This window comes from Oryza sativa, chromosome 2 (genome assembly GCF_034140825.1).
Source record: "Oryza sativa Japonica Group chromosome 2, ASM3414082v1".
Lineage (NCBI taxonomy): Eukaryota > Viridiplantae > Streptophyta > Magnoliopsida > Poales > Poaceae > Oryza > Oryza sativa.
Genome location: NC_089036.1, coordinates 35,261,063 through 35,279,957, shown reverse-complemented (window position 1 = coordinate 35,279,957; position 18,895 = coordinate 35,261,063). Strand labels below are relative to the sequence as shown.

Sequence of the window (18,895 nt, the reverse complement as noted above, 5' to 3'; positions counted from 1 at the left end):
ACCAAAGGTGTTTCCGACGATATTCCACAAGATAATTTTCATGTCATGCAACATATGCAATATCCAGAACTATGGGTTCAGTTCCCCCGAATATATAGGTGGTAAGTTCGGTTGTCTTTTCCACATCTACAGATACTAAACGCAAACAAGTAACAGGAAGGGCATAAGGCATGCTACATTTCGAAGGAGCTAATATCAGGAAGCATTGCAAAAGGTACTGAAGATTTAGATACTTCAAGCTTTTGTAAGGACGATGGTAGTCTTCTGTAGGTTCCTCCAAATGCCAGACAAAAGGCCAAACAGCTGGTGAACATCATCTTCTCCGTACATGATTTCAGTCAACTTCAAGTTTGGACACCGCAAAGTTAGCGTGTCCTGACATTTTATAGTTATCCTCTTCGGATTTTCCGTTCTATTCCTTTTCCTGGAACCTTCTGGAAGCTTTTGGCAATAAACAGTGCTCATGCAAGTAGTCAGAAGATAGTATAGCAAAAATATGAGATTTGCATGGTAGATTAAGGAAAACGCAAAGTACCTTGCAGTATTGCAGAGTAAGCTTCTCCAATCTAGGGGCATTGTTCAGAAAGCATCCTAGTATCTGGAAGTCGTCACTCAGATCGCATCCATTGAACAGCAAGGTTCTGAGATTATAAAATGTTGGGAAAATATCCAACACTCCATGAAGTACCGACTACATAGAAGAATATAGAAACAGCATATAGTTATCATCATTTTTAAGGAATGTTTTTATCCTCTTGAATTCATTAGCAATATGTAAATTTACTATGTTTTGCTTGTACCAGATGTACACGTTGATTCTTAGCACAGTATCACAGATATCGAACATCAGTTCCCTTCTTAAATGAAGCATAAGAGTTTATAGAAATTAATATAGGTACTAAATAGTAAATACAGTTTAATAATTTGTGCTAATCGACAATTCATGAGAATGAGCAGTATGTCAAACAATGCCATAATACTAACAGGAAAAAAAACATACCAATGTTTTTGACCCAGATAGCTCTAAATTTCTCAAGTTGCTTACGTTGCGAAGAATCTTGCATGGTCCTTCTGGTAAGTTTCTTCTAGTCCCCGGGGGGGGGGGGGGGGGGGATATATTAAACAAAGTGATGCAGAAACGAGAGCCGGAGTTGTGATGGTCAGCACTTTACCACAGTAAGTTGTACAATCAATGAGTATCAAATTCTTCAGAGAGAGATGTGATTTCCGGATGGTCAAGACAGCATTTGTCAAGCTCCAAGTCTTCAAGGACAGGACAGGCAGAAGGGAGGTGCTGCGTGAAACCCTTGACCAAAGCAATCACAACAAGATGCAACTTCTTGAGGCGACGAGCACCGGAACCTAAATTAGGTAGTTCATACATGTGAGCATTGGAAGAATTACATATATCCACCACTGCAGGGCAGCACTTGATTCCACGGCGAATCCATCGGTCGACTACTTTATAGTCGTAATTGTGTGTAACATGAAACTTAAACATATCCAACGATGGGGCACTGTGAAACATCAACATGTTGTTAACGAATTCCTCAAACCCGCCACCTTCCCTGTCCCTTCCACAATCCTCGAACTCCTGCTGATCAATGTTGTCGAAACATGAATTCGGCAATAATAAAACGGGGTAGCGCACGAGACCTAAAAGTGGATGGATGTGGAGACAAAGGATTTAGACAGGTTCAGGCCCTCTCAATGAGAGGTAATACCCTACTCCTGTTTGGGGATTTGAATCCGCCGAGTATGTATTGATCTGACGATCAGGTTGTCTCATGCCCCTAGAGGGGCTCCCTGCCCTCCTTATATAGGTTGGGGGGCAGGGTTACAAGATAGAAACCTTAACCAATACGGTATCGGTTTCCTAAATCTACTTTACAATCTTCTCAAACCAGGACTTTAGGCCGTTCCATAATATACAGGGAAACGTAATACCCAAGTCATGATCTGTTACATATTCCATAGATATAAGTTATCCCCTATAGCCAGTCGGATAACTATGCCATGTAGGTATGGGGTACCCATAATCTCCACAGTAGCCCCTGAGACCTTCACAGTCGAAAAGATAATCTTCTCTCGAACTAGATTACTCCAAAGCTGAGTGCTTCAATCATCTTCGCCATGGTCTCCGAAGTACTTTTACCAAATACGAAGACTGTGGAGGGCTGAAAAATAAAGTCAGGTGCATCGACTAGATGCACCTAATAGGTGTAGCCCCCGACTATGTGGTTAATTGAACAAACCAAGCATATAGTCAAGGAATAAATAATCCAACCAACCGAGTGGTTTTAATAATTATAGTCAACCAAGCGACCTGATATTAATATGTAGCATATGCGGTGTGAATCCCTGAATAACATGATCCAAGTGATATACCGACTGCTTTGTAAAATATGATGAGTGTAACCTAAAGTTGGTTACATCATTGAAAATTCACATAGCAAAACAGCTATAAAGAAGCTTATATATTGTGAATAAAGAAATTTCCAAAGTATTGGGCATACGCCATGCGCACACTGCTTTAACAGATGTGCTTAAGTCCCTAAAAGACACATGGTTTCACCACACCCGGAAATATATGGCATATGTGGTATAAAATCCAAGTAAATAAACTCATAAAGGATTTACCAACCGCCTGAAAAATGACCACAATATATAATCAGCCTAAGCCATAATATTGGTCAATAAAAATACACACTTACGTGGCGAAAAGCAATGATATTGTATCTAATCAATTGCTTAAAAACCCAAACAGCACCTTGACTTATATATAAAAAAGTCAGCGGGCCAGCTATATAAAGCTTTACTGTTTGACACCTTTTAAGATGCATCGTACCAACTCCTAAAAAGTTGAGTAACTGCGGTATAAAAGGATTTTAAGGTATTGGGCACTTGATCACGCGCACTTTGGCCTAAGCAAAAAGTGCCTAAGTCCCTAAAAGAACGTGACAGGCCACACCTGAAAATATGGGCTGCAGACATATTAGGCCTAGGCCAAAAAATATGCCTTCGACACCCTTTAAAGGATGACGCGTGTAACATGCTCCCGAGTAATAAATCTTCCGGGTAATATAGACCAAGTGTAGCTCATATGAATAGCTTCTGATCTGAATGATTATCCCTTATGGGATACTCCAAAATAAATATAATAATTGAATCCCGACTGGCGCAAGTATTCGGTTGATAGCCCTTACGGGGAATAATAATTGGTCCAGTCTTTGAGCATAGAAAATAGACTCATGACTATGAATCCATGTGGAATGTATCCGGAACAAGTCCAAATTGGAGATATAATCCTCACGCTTGAGTTGATGAGCCCCTGAGCATATAGCTTGTCCTTCTGTCATAGTCAAAATTGTCTATTGGCAATAACTGACGCAGTCGTCATGGAGATGAAATGACCAACATGAAGACGAAATTGCTCATCATAAGTAACGGAAGATGTCAGTGGTAGTAAAGATGCCACCAATCAAATGTAATGAAGTTGCATAACCATGGAGGTGAAGAAACCAGTCGGCAACAGTCAGGTCAGCTAGCAGTGAAGATGTAGGCGCCCAACAACAACGAAAGAACAGTCGGTGGTGACAAAAGCAAACTGACGATGAAGACGTAGACGCGCATCAACGGTGATGGCGAAATCCACCAATCATGAAGATGAAGAAAATAATCGGCGGCGACAAACGCATCCGACGGTAATGATGATTAGCGGCAACAGAGATAGCCGACTATGATGACGAAGTTTCCCATCAACGGCAGCAGAGTTGGCTATGTTGATGAGGCTTGACAAGATGTTGATGAAGATGACGATGTCGGTGATCCAGTCAATAGCGATGTAGCAGCCGATGATAACGATGAGATCCTCTATCGGCAGTTGCGTAGTAGGCCAACCGTGAAGACAAATAATTGGAGGAGAGTTGATGTTGTTGCCCAACTCGTCTAAACCGAAATATTTGAAGTTGTTGAAGTAGAATGTCTGTTCCGAAGCAAAGATGAAGATAATGACTCCTGGAGTTGACTCATTGGTTGATTAATTGATTTCTTCAGCTTGACATAAAATTTGTCAAATTTTGAGCCTTATATTTGTATAGCCCCCGACTCTTTGGTTAGTTGAGAAACAACTGAACATAGAGTCGAGAATTATAGCTTCTTGTCGTCGAGTAGTCATTGCTTGATTGAAGATATGTGTTGAAGGTGTCCAAGTAGAAATCCTGAATATTGGAGAGTCACTTGTTGTAGTAAAATATCATGGCATTGCATGCCGAGATGTCGAGGTTCACAAAGACGTCGTGGTTGGTGAAGTAGTAAAACTTGCGAAGTAGCAGCAATAGAGTTTGCCGGTGCCGAAGATAATAAAGATGAAGTCGCTCCACCATGATGACAAAGTTGTATTGCCGTAATGAAGTGAACACAAGTCGGCGGCAACAGAAGCAAACCGGTAGTGAAGACGCGTAGTTGTGAAGATAAAAGCACCAATCGGCGGCAGCATAATCAGTTGGCGACGGAAGATGATGATGTCCATCAGTAGTGGTAGCTGTATAAACCAGACGTAGAGGTAAGGGCACTAGTCAGCAGCAGACGAGACGACCGACGATGAAGATGTAGATGCCCAACAACAGCGGCATAATAGGCCCATCAACACTGGCAGAATCATGCAGCCATGGAAGTGAAGAAACCAGTCGGCAGCCATGGCAAACGTAGGCAGCTTGTGTTGAAGATACTGATGCCTATTAGTAGTGACAGCGATGTAGCCAGCCGTAAAGAAGATAGCATCAGTTGGCGTTATAACAGGCCAGCCGTGCTAGCGGTGACATCAGTCAGTGGCGGATGCGGCGGCCGGCCGGTGAAGACGTAGACGCCCAACAACGGCAGCATAATAGGCCAGCCGTGCAGGCGGAAACACCAGTCGGCAGCGGCGAAGGCAAGCCGGTCGGTGAAGACGTAGACGCCCAACAACGGCGGCATAAAGGCCAGCCGTGCAGGCGGAAACACCAGTCGGCGGCGGCGAAGGCAAGCCGGTCGGTGAAGACGTAGACGCCCAACAACGGCGGCATAAAGGCCAGCCGTGCAGGCGGAAACACCAGTCGGCGGCGGCGAAGGCAAGCCCGTCGGTGAAGACGTAGACGCCCAACAACGGTGGCATAAAGGCCAGCCGTGCAGGCGGAAACACCAGTCGGCGGCGGCGAAGGCAAGCCGGTCGGTGAAGACGTAGACGCCCAACAATGGCGGCATAAAGGCCAGCCGTGCAGGCGGAAACACCAGTCGGCAGCGGCGAAGGCAAGCCGGTCGGTGAAGACGTATACGCCCAACAACGGCGGCATAATAGGCCAGCCGTGCAGGCGGAAGCACCAGTCGGCGGCGGACGAGGCGGCCGGTCGGTGAAGACGTAGACGCCCAACAACGGCGGCATAATAGGCCAGCCGTGCAGGCGGAAACACCAGTCGGCGGCGGCGAAGGCAAACCGGTCGGTGAAGACGTAGACGCCCAACAACGGCGGCATAAAGGCCAGCCATGCAGGCGGAAACACCAGTCGGCGGCGGCGAAGGCAAGCCGGTCGGTGAAGACGTAGACGCCCAACAATGGCGGCATAAAGGCCAGCCGTGCAGGCGGAAACACCAGTCGGCAGCGGCGAAGGCAAGCTAGTCGGTGAAGACGTAGACGCCCAACAACGGTGGCATAAAGGCCAGCCGTGCAGGCGGAAACACCAGTCGGCGGCGGTGAAGGCAAGCCGGTTGGTGAAGACGTAGACGCCCAACAACGGCGGCATAATAGGCCAGCCGTGCAGGCGGAAGCACCAGTCGGCGGCGGACGAGGCGGCCGGTCGGTGAAGACGTAAACGCCCAACAACGGCGGCATAATAGGCCAGCCGTGCAGGCGGAAACACCAGTCGGCGGCGGCGAAGGCAAGCCGGTCAGTGAAGACGTAGACGCCCAACAACGGCGGCATAATAGGCCAGCCGTGCAGGCGGAAGCACCAGTCGGCGGCGGACGAGGCGGCCGGTCGGTGAAGACGTAGACGCCCAACAACGGCGGCATAATAGGCCAGCCGTGCAGGCGGAAGCACCAGTCGGCGGCGGACGAGGCGGCCGGTCGGTGAAGACGTAGACGCCCAACAACGGCGGCATAAAGGCCAGCCGTGCAGGCGGAAACACCAGTCGGCGGCGGCGAAGGCAAGCCGGTCGGTGAAGACGTAGACGCCCAACAACGGTGGCATAAAGGCCAGCCGTGCAGGCGGAAACACCAGTCGGCGGCGGTCGAGGCGAGCCGGGGGTGATGTTCTGACTGATCCATTCCTGGAGCGTAAGAGATAAGCTTAAAGCCATGAATCCCTTTTATGCATATCTGGATCTGGATCCTGCAGAACAAACATATAGGATGAGTAGTATCTGATATAAATATAATACTCGAGAAAAATGCAAGTATTTTAAAATATTTATAAATATGTATTTCTCCTCTTGTCAATTTTGATTTCCCCGAGCAGATGACTCTGTACGTTTAAACACTCTGTCCGACTAGTCATGACCATCAAGCACCGGGAGTCGGCCTAGGCACTTCCCAAACATGCATATGAGTGACATGAGTTCGTCATTAATGGAACAAAGTTTCACGGATCAGAATTTACTACTCGGGTACTTTTGCAATTATTAAGAGCAGAAAATAAATTTATCTCATCTCTATGCTTTTGATTTATTCCGAATAATACTTAGCACCTTGCGTTACTCGGTCCATCCAACGAGCCCCCGGGTGCTAGGAATCGGCCCAAAGGCAACCATCCATTGGCAAACCAAACGGAAAGCATAGGAAGATAGAACTCCATAACTCGATAGGTACTTTTGTACTCAGATTATGTCGCAAGCAATCAAGATAAATACTATGAAAAATATGATATAACATCTGTAGCCCCCGACTCACTACTCAATGGAAGACCAATTGGTGTAGTGAGGCAGAGGAAAAGGAAAAATATCATATAAAGAATAAAATAAATGATGACTTAGCTTTGTAATATTCCCCTTGGTGATGGCAGAAGTGGCCAATGTGGGAACAAAGTCGTCCATCAATAACAATGAAGACACCAGTCGGCGGCGACGAAGGCGGTCGACGGTGAAAGCGAAGATGCCCACTAATGGCGGCATAATAGGTCAGCCGTGTAAGCGGAAATACCAGTCGACGGCAACGAAGGTGAGCCAACAGTGAGGACGTAGACATCCAACAACGGCGGCATAATAGGCCAGCCGTGTAGGCGGAGGCACCACTCGGCGGCGACGGAGGCAGGCCGGCGGTGAAGTCGTAGACGCCCAACAGCGGCGGCATAATAGGCCAGCCGTGTAGGCGGAGGCACCACTCGGCGGCGACGGAGGCAGGCCGGCGGTGAAGTCGTAGACGCCCAACAGCGGCGGCATAATAGGCCAGCCGTGTAGGCGGAGGCACCACTCGGCGGCGACGGAGGTAGGCCGGCGGTGAAGTCGTAGACGCCCAACAGCGGCGGCATAATAGGCCAGCCGTGTAGGCGGAGGCACCACTCGGCGGCGACGGAGACAGGCCGGCGGTGAAGTCGTAGACGCCCAACAGCGGCGGCATAATAGGCCAGCCGTGCAGACGGAAACACCAGTCGGCGGCGGCGAAGGCAGGCCGGCGGTGAAGTCGTAGACGCCCAACAGCGGCGGCATAATAGGCCACCCGTGTAGGCGGAGGCACCAATCGGCGGCGACGGAGGCAGGCCGGCGGTGAAGTCGTAGACGCCCAACAGCGGTGGCATAATAGGCCAACCGTGTAGGCAGAAACACCAGTCGGCGGCGGCGAAGGCCAGCCGGTCGGCGAAGACGTGGACGCCCATGAACGGTGGTGTGACCAACCAACCGTATAGGCGAGGACACCAGTCGGCGGCGACGGAGGCAAGCCGGTGGTGAAGTCGTAGACGCCCAACAGCGGTGGCATAATAGGCCAGCCGTGTAGGCAGAAACACCAGTCGGCGGCGGCGAAGGCCAGCCGGTCGGCGAAGACGTGGACGCCCATGAACGGTGGTGTGACCAACCAACCGTATAGGCGAGGACACCAGTCGGCGGCGACGGAGGCAAGCCGGTGGTGAAGTCGTAGACGCCCAACAGCGGCGGCTTAATAGGCCAGCCGTGTAGGCGGAGGCACCACTCGGCGGCGACGGAGGCAAACCGGCGGTGAAGTCGTAGACGCCCAACAGCGGCGGCGACGGAGGCAGGCCGGCGGTGAAGTCGTAGACGCCCAACAGCGGCGGCATAATAGGCCAGCCGTGTAGGCGGAGGCACCACTCGGCGGCGACGGAGGCAGGCCGGTGGTGAAGTCGTAGACGCCCAACAGCGGCGGCTTAATAGGCCAGCCGTGTAGGCGGAGGCACCACTCGGCGGCGACGGAGGCAAACCGGCGGTGAAGTCGTAGACGCCCAACAGCGGCGGCATAATAGGCCAGCCGTGTAGGCGGAGGCACCACTCGGCGGCGACGGAGGCAAGCCGGCGGTGAAGTCGTAGACGCCCAACAGCGGCGGCATAATAGATCAACCGTGTAGGCGGAGGCACCAATTGGCGGCGACGGAGGCAAGCCGGCGGTGAAGTCGTAGACGCCCAACAGCGGCGGCATAATAGATCAGCCGTGTAGGCGGAGGCACCAATCGGCGGCGACGGAGGCAGGCCGGCGGTGAAGTCGTAGACGCCCAACAGCGGCGGCTTAATAGGCCAGCCATGCAGACGGAAACACCAGTCGGCAAGAGTAGTGCCGCGGCGTTACATGCAAACAGCAGAAAATACTAAGAGAGATTAATCTGACATTTAGAGATCAATCTAATAAACAACAATAAGTTGAAAAGGAAAAAACCCGGCGAAGTCAGAGATTAAAAGGAAAAAACTCGCCGAGATTGATCTCTTCGACTGACTCCGAGACGGAGCGGAGGAGGCGGAGGTCGCAGTCGCGGGCGGCGTTGGTGTCCATCAGCACGACGCAGGACGGCAGGAAGGCATCGGCGTGGCTGCAGCCGTCTCCTATGCATCCGATTAGATCGGTTTTGGCATGCTTCGTGTTTGTAGATCCATCTTGCAACACCATGGCATCCTCGTTGGGTAAATTGGACCAGTAGGTTTGGTGGTGGACGAGGACGACCATCAAATCCGTCGAACTGTCGTTGCCCCGTCGTTGCCATCGTGCTGATGCTAACAAGATCAGGCAGAGAATAGCAGCAACGATTCGTCTTGTTGAAGTCGTCGGCGGCGAGGAATCAAGGAGCTCCCAAAGCGAAGACGAAGCCGGCGACTCATAAAGTTGATTCCATCGCACTCGTCGTCAGGAAACTCGGCGTTTACCCCTACCTGGCGCGCCAACTGTCGAAACATGAATTCGGCAATAATAAAACGGGGTAGCGCACGAGACCTAAAAGTGGATGGATGTGGAGACAAAGGATTTAGACAGGTTCAGGCCCTCTCAATGAGAGGTAATACCCTACTCCTGTTTGGGGATTTGAATCCGCCGAGTATGTATTGATCTGACGATCAGGTTGTCTCATGCCCCTAGAGGGGCTCCCTGCCCTCCTTATATAGGTTGGGGGGCAGGGTTACAAGATAGAAACCTTAACCAATACGGTATCGGTTTCCTAAATCTACTTTACAATCTTCTCAAACCAGGACTTTAGGCCGTTCCATAATATACAGGGAAACGTAATACCCAAGTCATGATCTGTTACATATTCCATAGATATAAGTTATCCCCTATAGCCAGTCAGATAACTATGCCATGTAGGTATGGGGTACCCATAATCTCCACGAATGTTGAGACATGGCATGGAGCACCAGAGGCGCTCCCACCTCCGCGACAGCACGCACGTCTGCACGGCCTGCCACGCCGGGAGGAACGACATGATGGTGTGAAGGATGTCATCTGGTAACGAGCTTAGCCTGTCTCCTGTGTCTATGACCACCACATGGATCCTTCTGGAGCACCCCATCGCACGTGTTGGGGCCATCTCCTCTGCATGAAACCAATGCACCATGGATACATAAACACGCACAGATTATCAATTATTATATAAGCTGATGAAAACTTTAATTGGGAGCATTGGGAAAGGAAGTCACGCAATCATACATACAAATGATACAATGCGCACCAAAATAAGGTAATGTGTACCAAAAAATGGTAATGTCAAAGCGAATGTTATTAGCATGAAATTTTACAGTTATATCTTGAGAAAATATGACGATGTAAGTTTTACACGGAAAAAAATGATACCACCTCCCGATAACTTCTCAAGAATGATAAGGTTGCCTATTGCGCGCGTGCCGCCGTGGAGGTTGAAGAAGCAAAACCCCCGCACCGCACTAATCCCTCGGGGATTACTGGATTAGTGATGCGAATTGCGCGCAAGCTAGCAAAGGGGGAGACTCAGGGAGGGGAAGGTGAAATTCCGTTAGCTTCCGGTGGGGGTTTGCACCTCGGCTGTCGTCGGAGATAGCGAGAAGCCGCCGCCCGCCCGCCGTACGGAAACGGGAGGGAATGGGAAGGGGGAGAGACAGAGAGGGAGAACGACGCGCGGCAGCAGCTCTGATGACCGGGACTCGGGAGGCCACGCGTCCAAAAGAGCAAACATGTGGCACGTACCTGCCCTTTTTCACTTTCACCCTTTGAAGGATTTTCTCATCTATCCTATGCTCCCATGAAAAGAACTATTAACTTTGTGTAAGACTCTGTTCTGGGCTTGGTTTACAAGCTGGGTAATGAAAATTACCTGATTTCAAAAAAAAAAAGAAATATTTGCTTATGTTCCCCTATGCACTTTCAATTAAAAAGTGTCGTGTTTGCTATGGGGTTGTTCAGATTGATGTCATTTTCAACCATATATTTTTTTATAGTTCCTAAAAAAATGTTTGCGTTTAGTTTATTGCTAGATTTGGTAAATACATAAGAAATCCTGCAAATTTTTTAGCAAATTGCCAAAATTTGGTAAGGTTTATTTTGGCTACAATCTGAACTGGCCATTTGAGAACCCTGGTTGTTTTCTATTTTGAACAGTGAGCAACGGTGAATAATGTTTGCTATTTGCACTCGAATTTACACATTTAACTGTGAAAACTAAAAAAATTAAATATAAATAGAGTGCATACTATTCGTAGTCAAATTTATTATTTTTTGTCTCTGCTTATGTATGTCGAATTTGAATTTACGTGTTTATAGAGCGATACGTTATATATTGATACACCTATCAAATTTCTTAATGAGTTTTTAGGTGAAAAAAAAACGGATAGAGGTTTTCTCAAGAGGTAACTATACTTCTTATTTATTTAAGAATCTAAAACACAACTGGGAATAAGTCGCGTAACTCTAAGCAAAGAGTATACTGTCTAGTTAGAACTTAGAAGGAGGTTGGTGTACAAGTTCCGGTAATTAAGGTTTTCTTTAATTTATGAGAAATTTTCTTATTGTAGATCCGTTAACATAGAATCTTGCCACCACACCTCGAGCATGTTATGTGCAACCCGCGGCGGCACCTGGAGACATGCTGCTCTAGGGAGTGGGTAAATGTCGCCGAACGAATACCCGAGGGGGACACCGTCATGGCGGACGTGCACCGGTTTATTCTATATTCGGTAGACCAGTTAGGACATTCTCTAACATTGTAGATTCAAGAGACGACGAGCAATTAGAGGATTGGAGGAGAATAGACTTTGGGATAGGTAATAAGAAAGAGGTTTGGACGATAAATTAATTTTTCCGATTGATTGGTTGTTGTTTCAATTGGTCTTAGCCCCCATATATTTTGTTGGAGGGGTGGACTTGTTTCATAGAGTCTTTCCCACATCTAATTAGGTTTAGAAATCAATTAGGACTCGAGAAATCCGGTCTAAAACAAGAAAACATAGGAAATACCTAAATGGGACTCGGACTTCGTGCAAAAAGTTTGACCACCGTACCCAAACACCTGCGATCTAACTGTAGTGGATTGTTTGGCCAGACCGGCCTTCGCGGGAAAGCTCTGGTATTTTACGAATTTGGCTCAAACTTACTATAAACTTGACTCTATTGCCAAATTTAGCTATCAAACAATATCTTCATAAATTCGTCTTTTATATATATCTTGGATCTACACTCCTGCTATGGCAAGACGACAGGCAGGTGACCGTTTCGTTGCATGCACATGACTGCGTCGTACAAACTCTTCCTCAACGGGGTGAATTCCAAGCCCAAATCCTTGAGCCTCTGGTTCGAAAACTCATACGGCTTCACCATCGGCTTCCCCTTGTCATCACACCTGCCAAGCCAAGAAAACACATGCATGTATATACACGTGAGAATGGGAGATCCATCGATTGCATCTCTAATTAATTAGTAGAACAAGCATTGGGATTGCTTACTTTGAAGCGATGGTGTACTGGGGGAAGAGGTCCATGAGCATCTGGAGGAGCTGGGCGCGGTGCAGCACGGCGCCGATGCAGAGGTAGCGGCCGCGCGCGTCGTGGCGCTCGTAGACGAGGGCGTGCGCGCGGGCGACGTCGCGGACGTCGACGTAGGCCGCGACGGCGTTCGGGTACGACTTCTTGGCGCCGGTGAGGTAGTTGGCGACGTGCGTGCTGCTGAGGTTGAGCGCACGCTGCAGCATGGGGCCCATCGTCATCGACGGCACCACCACCGCCAGCTCCAGCCCCCTCTTCGCCGCCTCCTCCGTCGCCGCCATCTCCGCCATCGTCTTTGCGTAGCAGTACATCTACATACATTTCGTACGTTTTATTTTTTCTGTAACCATATAAACTGGATTGCATATCAAACAAGCTACTAGCGTATACGTGTAATAGACTGACGTCTTTTTGCCGGCAGAATTCGGGGTCGCTCCAGCAGGACTCGTCGAGGACGGCGTCGGGGCTCCGGTTGGGGTTCATGTGCACGGCGCCGTAGGACGACGTGAACACCACGCGCCGCACGCCCATGTCCGCCGCCGCGTTCATCACGTTCCTCGTCCCATCCACCGCGACCGCCATCAGCTCCTGCATGCGGCACAGAGCAGCTTGTTTTAGCTAGCTCAACTGCTGTACAAACCCTTTGTAGTCCCGGTTTGTAACCTTCTATAATCCTAGATAATAAATCGGGGCTACGAATACGGAACCAAAAATCGCTATCTTTAGTACCGGTTCAAATAAGAAAAGATATATATGCAAGAAGCAGGGGAAAAGGTAGCGAGCTTACTGGATCGCGGTTGGACAGCGGGCAGGCGACGTGGAAGACGCCATGGCACCCGGCGAACGCGGCGAGGAGGCCGGCGAAGTCGAGGACATCGGCGCGGCGCAGGGAGAGCCTCTCGTGGGCTCCCTCCAGCGCGAGCAGGTGGGCGTTCTTGCGGTCCGCGGGGTCCCTGACGGTGGCCCTGACGCGGTAGCCACGGAGGAGGAGCTCCCGCACCACCCATGACCCGATGAAGCCACCTGCTCCGGTCACGCACACCAGCTGCTGCTGCTGCTGTCGCTTCTGATCACCATTGTTGTCGTTGGAAATGGACGACATGGTGATGGTGATGGTGATGCCGAGCTAGAGCTAGTTGAAAGATTGTCGTTGTTCGATCGATCGAGGTTTTAATTTTGTGTATAAGCCTGCAGCCACTGCCATCATGTATTTATACACCGGCCGGTATCGATCGCTCATGTGAAGATCGAGCAATTTGACTTGCGAGTATTATTTTTACCTTGCTTCCATCTTCCAATGTTGGAGTGGGTGGGTTCCATGTTTACCTTCTCTTAACAAGGAATGCAATGACTCGAAAGTATCGTGCAAGTCAAATTTAATTTGAATGTGTCGTGCAAGTCAAATGTATGTGCGTGAATCACGACGCATCATGAATACGGGTACAGGTGATTTTTTTTTCTTTACCTGTTTTTAAGTAACGTTTGAGTGGCAAGGTAGACAACGCAATCCACCGCATCACCATCAACCGTCACAAACTCACGTCACGCGTGTCTCAGAGGAGAAGAAAAATACTCCCTCCATAAAAAAAATAATCTAAAAGGACCTAGTACAACGAAGCTGGACAGCCCTGTTCTCAACGAAACCGTTGAATCTAATTAAGCATGAATCGGACGGTAGCAGTGTGATCGGAGGGGTTCGGAGTTTTCTTTTCCAAACCCCGTTGGACCGCCAATTTTCCAATTTCTTCAACCCAAGGTAAATTCAGCCCATCTAAATCCAATGTAGCAAAGTAGTCAATCCGGCCCATTAGTTCCCATTCTTCCTAGCCCGTCCGCTTCCCCTCCTCTCTTCCTCTCTCTGGCCACCTGCAGCTAGCAATAGAATCGATGCTAATAGATGAAATGATCAAATGAACGTAGCCATTGAACTGAAGGGGACATGAAATTAGCTTCCATGCTTGGACCGTGTTTAGTTCACCCCTAACTTCCAACTTTCCATCACATCACATCACATCCAAAACTTTTCTACACACATAAACTTATAACTTTTTTTTAAACTTTCAACTTTCTCCAAACTTTTAACTTTTTTCAAAAATTAAACACAGCCTTGGCTTGGCTGTCGTGTCCCCTCGGATGTACCTGCCTATATATCGCACTCTTTTTTCTTCCATTCGTTCCTTAGTTCTCAGAGTCAGAGACTGCGCTGTTTCCTTGCTCGATTATCCCTCCCCCCCTAATTAAACTAGGCCTAGTTTTCCTTGGATAGTTTTCTCTTAATTCTTAAACATGTGATTTTTGAAGCTTCAAGTTCTGCAAAATGCCTTTGCCATGTTCAGTACGTATATGTACCTGATCGCCCCAACCCAGCCCCTCGGCGGAGGCGAAACCCTAGCCGCCGCTGCCGCCGCCCCTCCTCCTCCCTCCTCCGTGCTTCGCCGCCGCCGGAGCTAGTCGCCGGCAAAGCCGGGCGACGCGCTGGGATGGCGGCGGCGGGGCCATCCTCCTCGGCTCCACCTCGCCCCGGCGCGGGCGTGGCGACGATGGTGGCGGGACGGCGCGGCGACAGCGCAGCGGGGGGGAGGGGGGCGCTCCACGGGCGGCGTGGCGGTGGGGCTATGCGGCTCCAGCGACGGGCGACGATCTGGTCTCCCCGCTTGGCCGGGGTGACCGGCGACGTCGGTCGACGCCGGGGGGTGGCTAGCGGCGGCGGTGGTGGCGGATGTGGTGGAGACGAAGTTGGCGACGACGGCGGCGGACTGCGGCTCGTGCCGCGACGCCGGCCCTCGTCATTGCTCCGGATGTGAACGCCGTGCCCGTGACGCCTTCCTCCATGATGCCAGCGACCCGCGCGTCGCGCTGCACCTCCGATCCGCGTCACCCCGGCCGGATCTGGACGTCTGGCGTCTGGTGGCCCTGGCTAGCGACGGTGGCGGCTGGACGGGGGTGGCGGTGGCGGTGGCGGTGGCGATGGCGATGGTGGCTGACGGTGGTGGCTGTGGCAGTGACGGTGGCGGCTATCGACGATGTTACCTATGGCGGCGATGGTTGAAGGCCATCATCCGACTGACGGTGCGTCATCGGCGGAGGTGATATGTGGAGGCGGGGAAGGAGGAGTCCGGGTGCGGGCGCGTCGTCGACGGCGGGAAGAACTGTGGGCGGTGGTCTTGGCCGAATCGCTGAAGGGACAATGTTGTTGACCGACGACGATTCTTCTTGTGCGGATTGGTGGTGTGGGTTTGGACAGGGAATCGCGGGCGAAAGCCTTGCCGAGCCATTTGGCCGGCTGACAACGGCGACGCCGTTTGGCGTCGTTCCCCTCCTTAGAGGCGTTGTTTTAGCATACCCATTTTCTTTCCCTACCATATTCTCCGGGTGAAAACCTTGCTTCGATTCCGAACAAGCGGTGGCGGCGATCCACGTCGCATCCTCCTTGGGGGCACCGCTTTGGAAAAACCTCTTCGTGCAAGGATATTGCCATTGGTCTATGCATTGGCAAACTTCAGTCCTAGGCTTTGATGAGGCCTTCTAGCTCCACATTTTGTTTTGCTTTTCTCAGTTTGGGTCATCTCTTCTCTTGTTTTGTGTGTTCAACTTGTCTTGAACTACACTCTCTTCTGGAGTGGATCTTTGTAATAATTGGCTGTAGTTCTTTTTAGCAAAGGCCGGGATATTATATTCCATTATCTAAAAAATATGTACCTGAATGCTGGAGAGCATAGAAGCAAGCATGCACATGCTTGCTAGCTGCCGATCGCAGACGTGGTTTATGGTTGGAACCACAGACTCGACAGTCTGCGTACGCTCTGAATGTGTGAGTTGCTAAACGGAACTAATCACACGCTCCCGTAGATGTTGATCGAGGCGAATACAAATATATCCAAAGGGGTCGGAGTTTTCTTCTCCGAACCCCACAGATCCCCATTTTTTTTCCCAATTTGTTTGTTGTTCTCCTGCGTTGCTCTCCCTGTACGTGGGCACCCACCCCTTGCAGTTTGTATGCGGCCCAAGCACGCACGCAGTTTGTATGGACCGAACAAAGTGATGATGAGCCAAGTGGAAGGCAAGTTGTTAGAAGATCCAAAGATAAATTGGTTTGTGTTCTCCCACTCTCCAAATAAATCTCATTGTACTACTATTGCAGAATGCTTTGTATCAGAGAGTGTTCATTGCAGAATCCTTTCGATGCATGTAGAGTAGAGGAGAGGTGCGCTATTCCTCCCTTAATTTCATTCCTGTTTCTTAGATACATTCTCGATCGGTATTATATAATATTTTTTTTCATTTTATATCGTAGAAGTATGAACAAAGTAGAGATACAGATGTAATTCATACCAAAGAAAGAACTTGTGTTACACATGCAGATTTACGATATGAACTGGCTAGCTAGGAGTAGTAGTAGTACGGGTTCTTCCACGCTGAACTTCCCTTTATATGGTACTCCTACTTTATTCTTCAGGTAGACAAAATTTCAAATTTAAGCCGCCGCCAAAATATAAATTTGTTATGCATATGCCGCCGCTGTCATGTCTCTGCTTTTATTATCTTTGGAACTTGGAAGTTCACCGTGTATAAAATCTTGGTTCTACAAACATGCACGCTGTTGTGCCACCGTGACAACAGGCAGGTGACCCTTGCGCTGCAGACATTCGATCGCCTCATGCAAGCTCTTCCTCAGTGGAGTAAACTCCAAACCCAAATCCCTGAGCCTCTGGTTCGAGAACTTGTACGGCTTCACCATCTGATTCCCCTCATCCTCACACCTGCAAATTGTAAGATTAATTGTAACAATTCAGATCGATCTTGTCATGGCAATAATCGTATTCTCTTCATCACATTAAAAATGAATCTAGAATCAGATGTGACACATTCTAAGCTGTGTTAAGTTCCTCCCAAAGTTAGAAGTTTGGGTTGAAATTGGTGCGATATGACTGAAAAGTTGTGTATGTATGACAGGTTGATGTGATGGAAAAAGTTAGAAATTTAGATCCAAAGTTTGGATCTAAAGACAGCCCTAATACTATAAATCTTAATATATGTATGTCCGGATTCGTAGTAATAGGATGTGTTCTACTAGTCTAACAGATTGGTTTTTTATAGGATGGTTGGAGTAGTGTAAAAATTGTTACTCTCTCCATCATAGTACAACAAATCTAGATATGGATATGTCTAGATTCGTTGTGCTAGAATATATCTCATCCAATATAAGGTTTTGAGACAGAGGATACCCATGTCTAGATTTGATGTACTAGAATATATCTCATCCAGACTCCATCTAGTATAACCTTGTTATATTTTAAGACGGAGGGAGTACGTACTTTGAAGTGACGGGGTACTGGGGGAAGAGCTCCTTGAGCATCCGGAGGAGCTCGGCGCGGTGGATGACGGTGCCGATGCAGAGGTAGCGGCCGCGCGCGCCGTGGTGCTCGTAGACGAGGACGTGGGCGCGGGCGACGTCGCGGACGTCGGCGTAGGCGGCGACGGCGTTGGGGTAGGTGGCCGCGGCGCCGGTGAGGTAGCGGACGACGTGGTGGCAGCTGAAGTTGACGGACGGCTGCAGGATGGGACCCACCGTCACGCACGGCACCACCACCGCGAGCTGCAGCCGACGCCTCGACGCCTCCTCCGTCGCCGTCTTCTCCGCCATCATCTTGGCGTAGCAGTATATCTGCATTCGTCATGTCAAGTACGGTGCGTTTCAGATTTCTGAACTGATAAACATTTGTACAGTCAAATACTCATATGTTTACGTACGTCCTCTCGCTGGCAGAATTCGGGGTCGCTCCAGCAGGACTCGTCGAGGACGGCGTCGGGGCTCCGGTTGGGGTTCATGTGCACGGCGCCGTACGACGACGTGAACACCACGCGCCGCACGCCCATGTCCGCCGCCGCCTTCATCACGTTCCTCGTCCCCTCAATCGCGACCGGCACCAGATTCTGCAGCAAAAACGGACAAGCAGCTCAGTCGTCGGCCACGGCATTGGTAAAATACTCGACGAAACAAGCAAGCCAAGAGTAGCTTACAGGGTCCTTGGACACCGGGGAGGCGATGTGGAAGACGCCATGGCACCCGGCGAACGCGGCGCGTAGGCTGGCGAAGTCCAGGACGTCGGCGCGGCACAGTGTCAGCCTCTCCTTGGCTCCCTCAAGATCAAGCAGGTGGGCGTTCTTGCGGGGATCCCTGGCTGTTCCCCTCACGCGGTAGCCGCGGAGGAGGAGCTCCTTCACCACCCACGACCCGATGAAGCCTCCCGCTCCCGTCACGCACACCACCTGCTCTTGCTTCTTCTCATCATCGCCATTGTTGGCCTCCATGGAATTGTTGGACGACATGGTTGATGCTCTGAACTGTCACTGATCACTGGTACTAATATTTTTACAGCTCGATTTTCTTTTTCCAGTTGTTCTTCAGAACTGGGACTAACTAGCTGATCAGTAAAGTGTGCGTCTCTGACAATATATAGATTGTTCGAGCTCGAGTGAGGCATA

The 18,895-nt window shown here is 49.7% G+C and overlaps 1 protein-coding gene and 1 long non-coding RNA gene across 2 annotated transcripts; both read right to left on the bottom strand.

Annotated features, from left to right (window-relative positions):
• Positions 1–9,458: 9,458 nt before the first annotated feature.
• LOC136355446 (uncharacterized) lies at positions 9,459–10,526 on the bottom strand. Its single transcript, XR_010739698.1, has 2 exons — positions 10,254–10,526; positions 9,459–9,992 (listed from the first exon to the last, which is right to left on the bottom strand). It is a non-coding gene; the product is annotated as an uncharacterized lncRNA (long non-coding RNA).
• A 1,380-nt stretch (positions 10,527–11,906) lies between these two features.
• LOC4331103 (uncharacterized) lies at positions 11,907–18,883 on the bottom strand. Its single transcript, XM_015769189.3, is given in 8 exon segments — positions 11,907–12,267; positions 12,371–12,720; positions 12,815–12,997; positions 13,197–13,535; positions 17,004–17,169; positions 17,725–18,074; positions 18,161–18,343; positions 18,431–18,883. Coding segments are annotated over 8 exon segments (2,100 nt in total). The 5' UTR covers positions 18,740–18,883; the 3' UTR covers positions 11,907–12,047.
• Between the last annotated feature and the right edge of the window lie 12 nt (positions 18,884–18,895).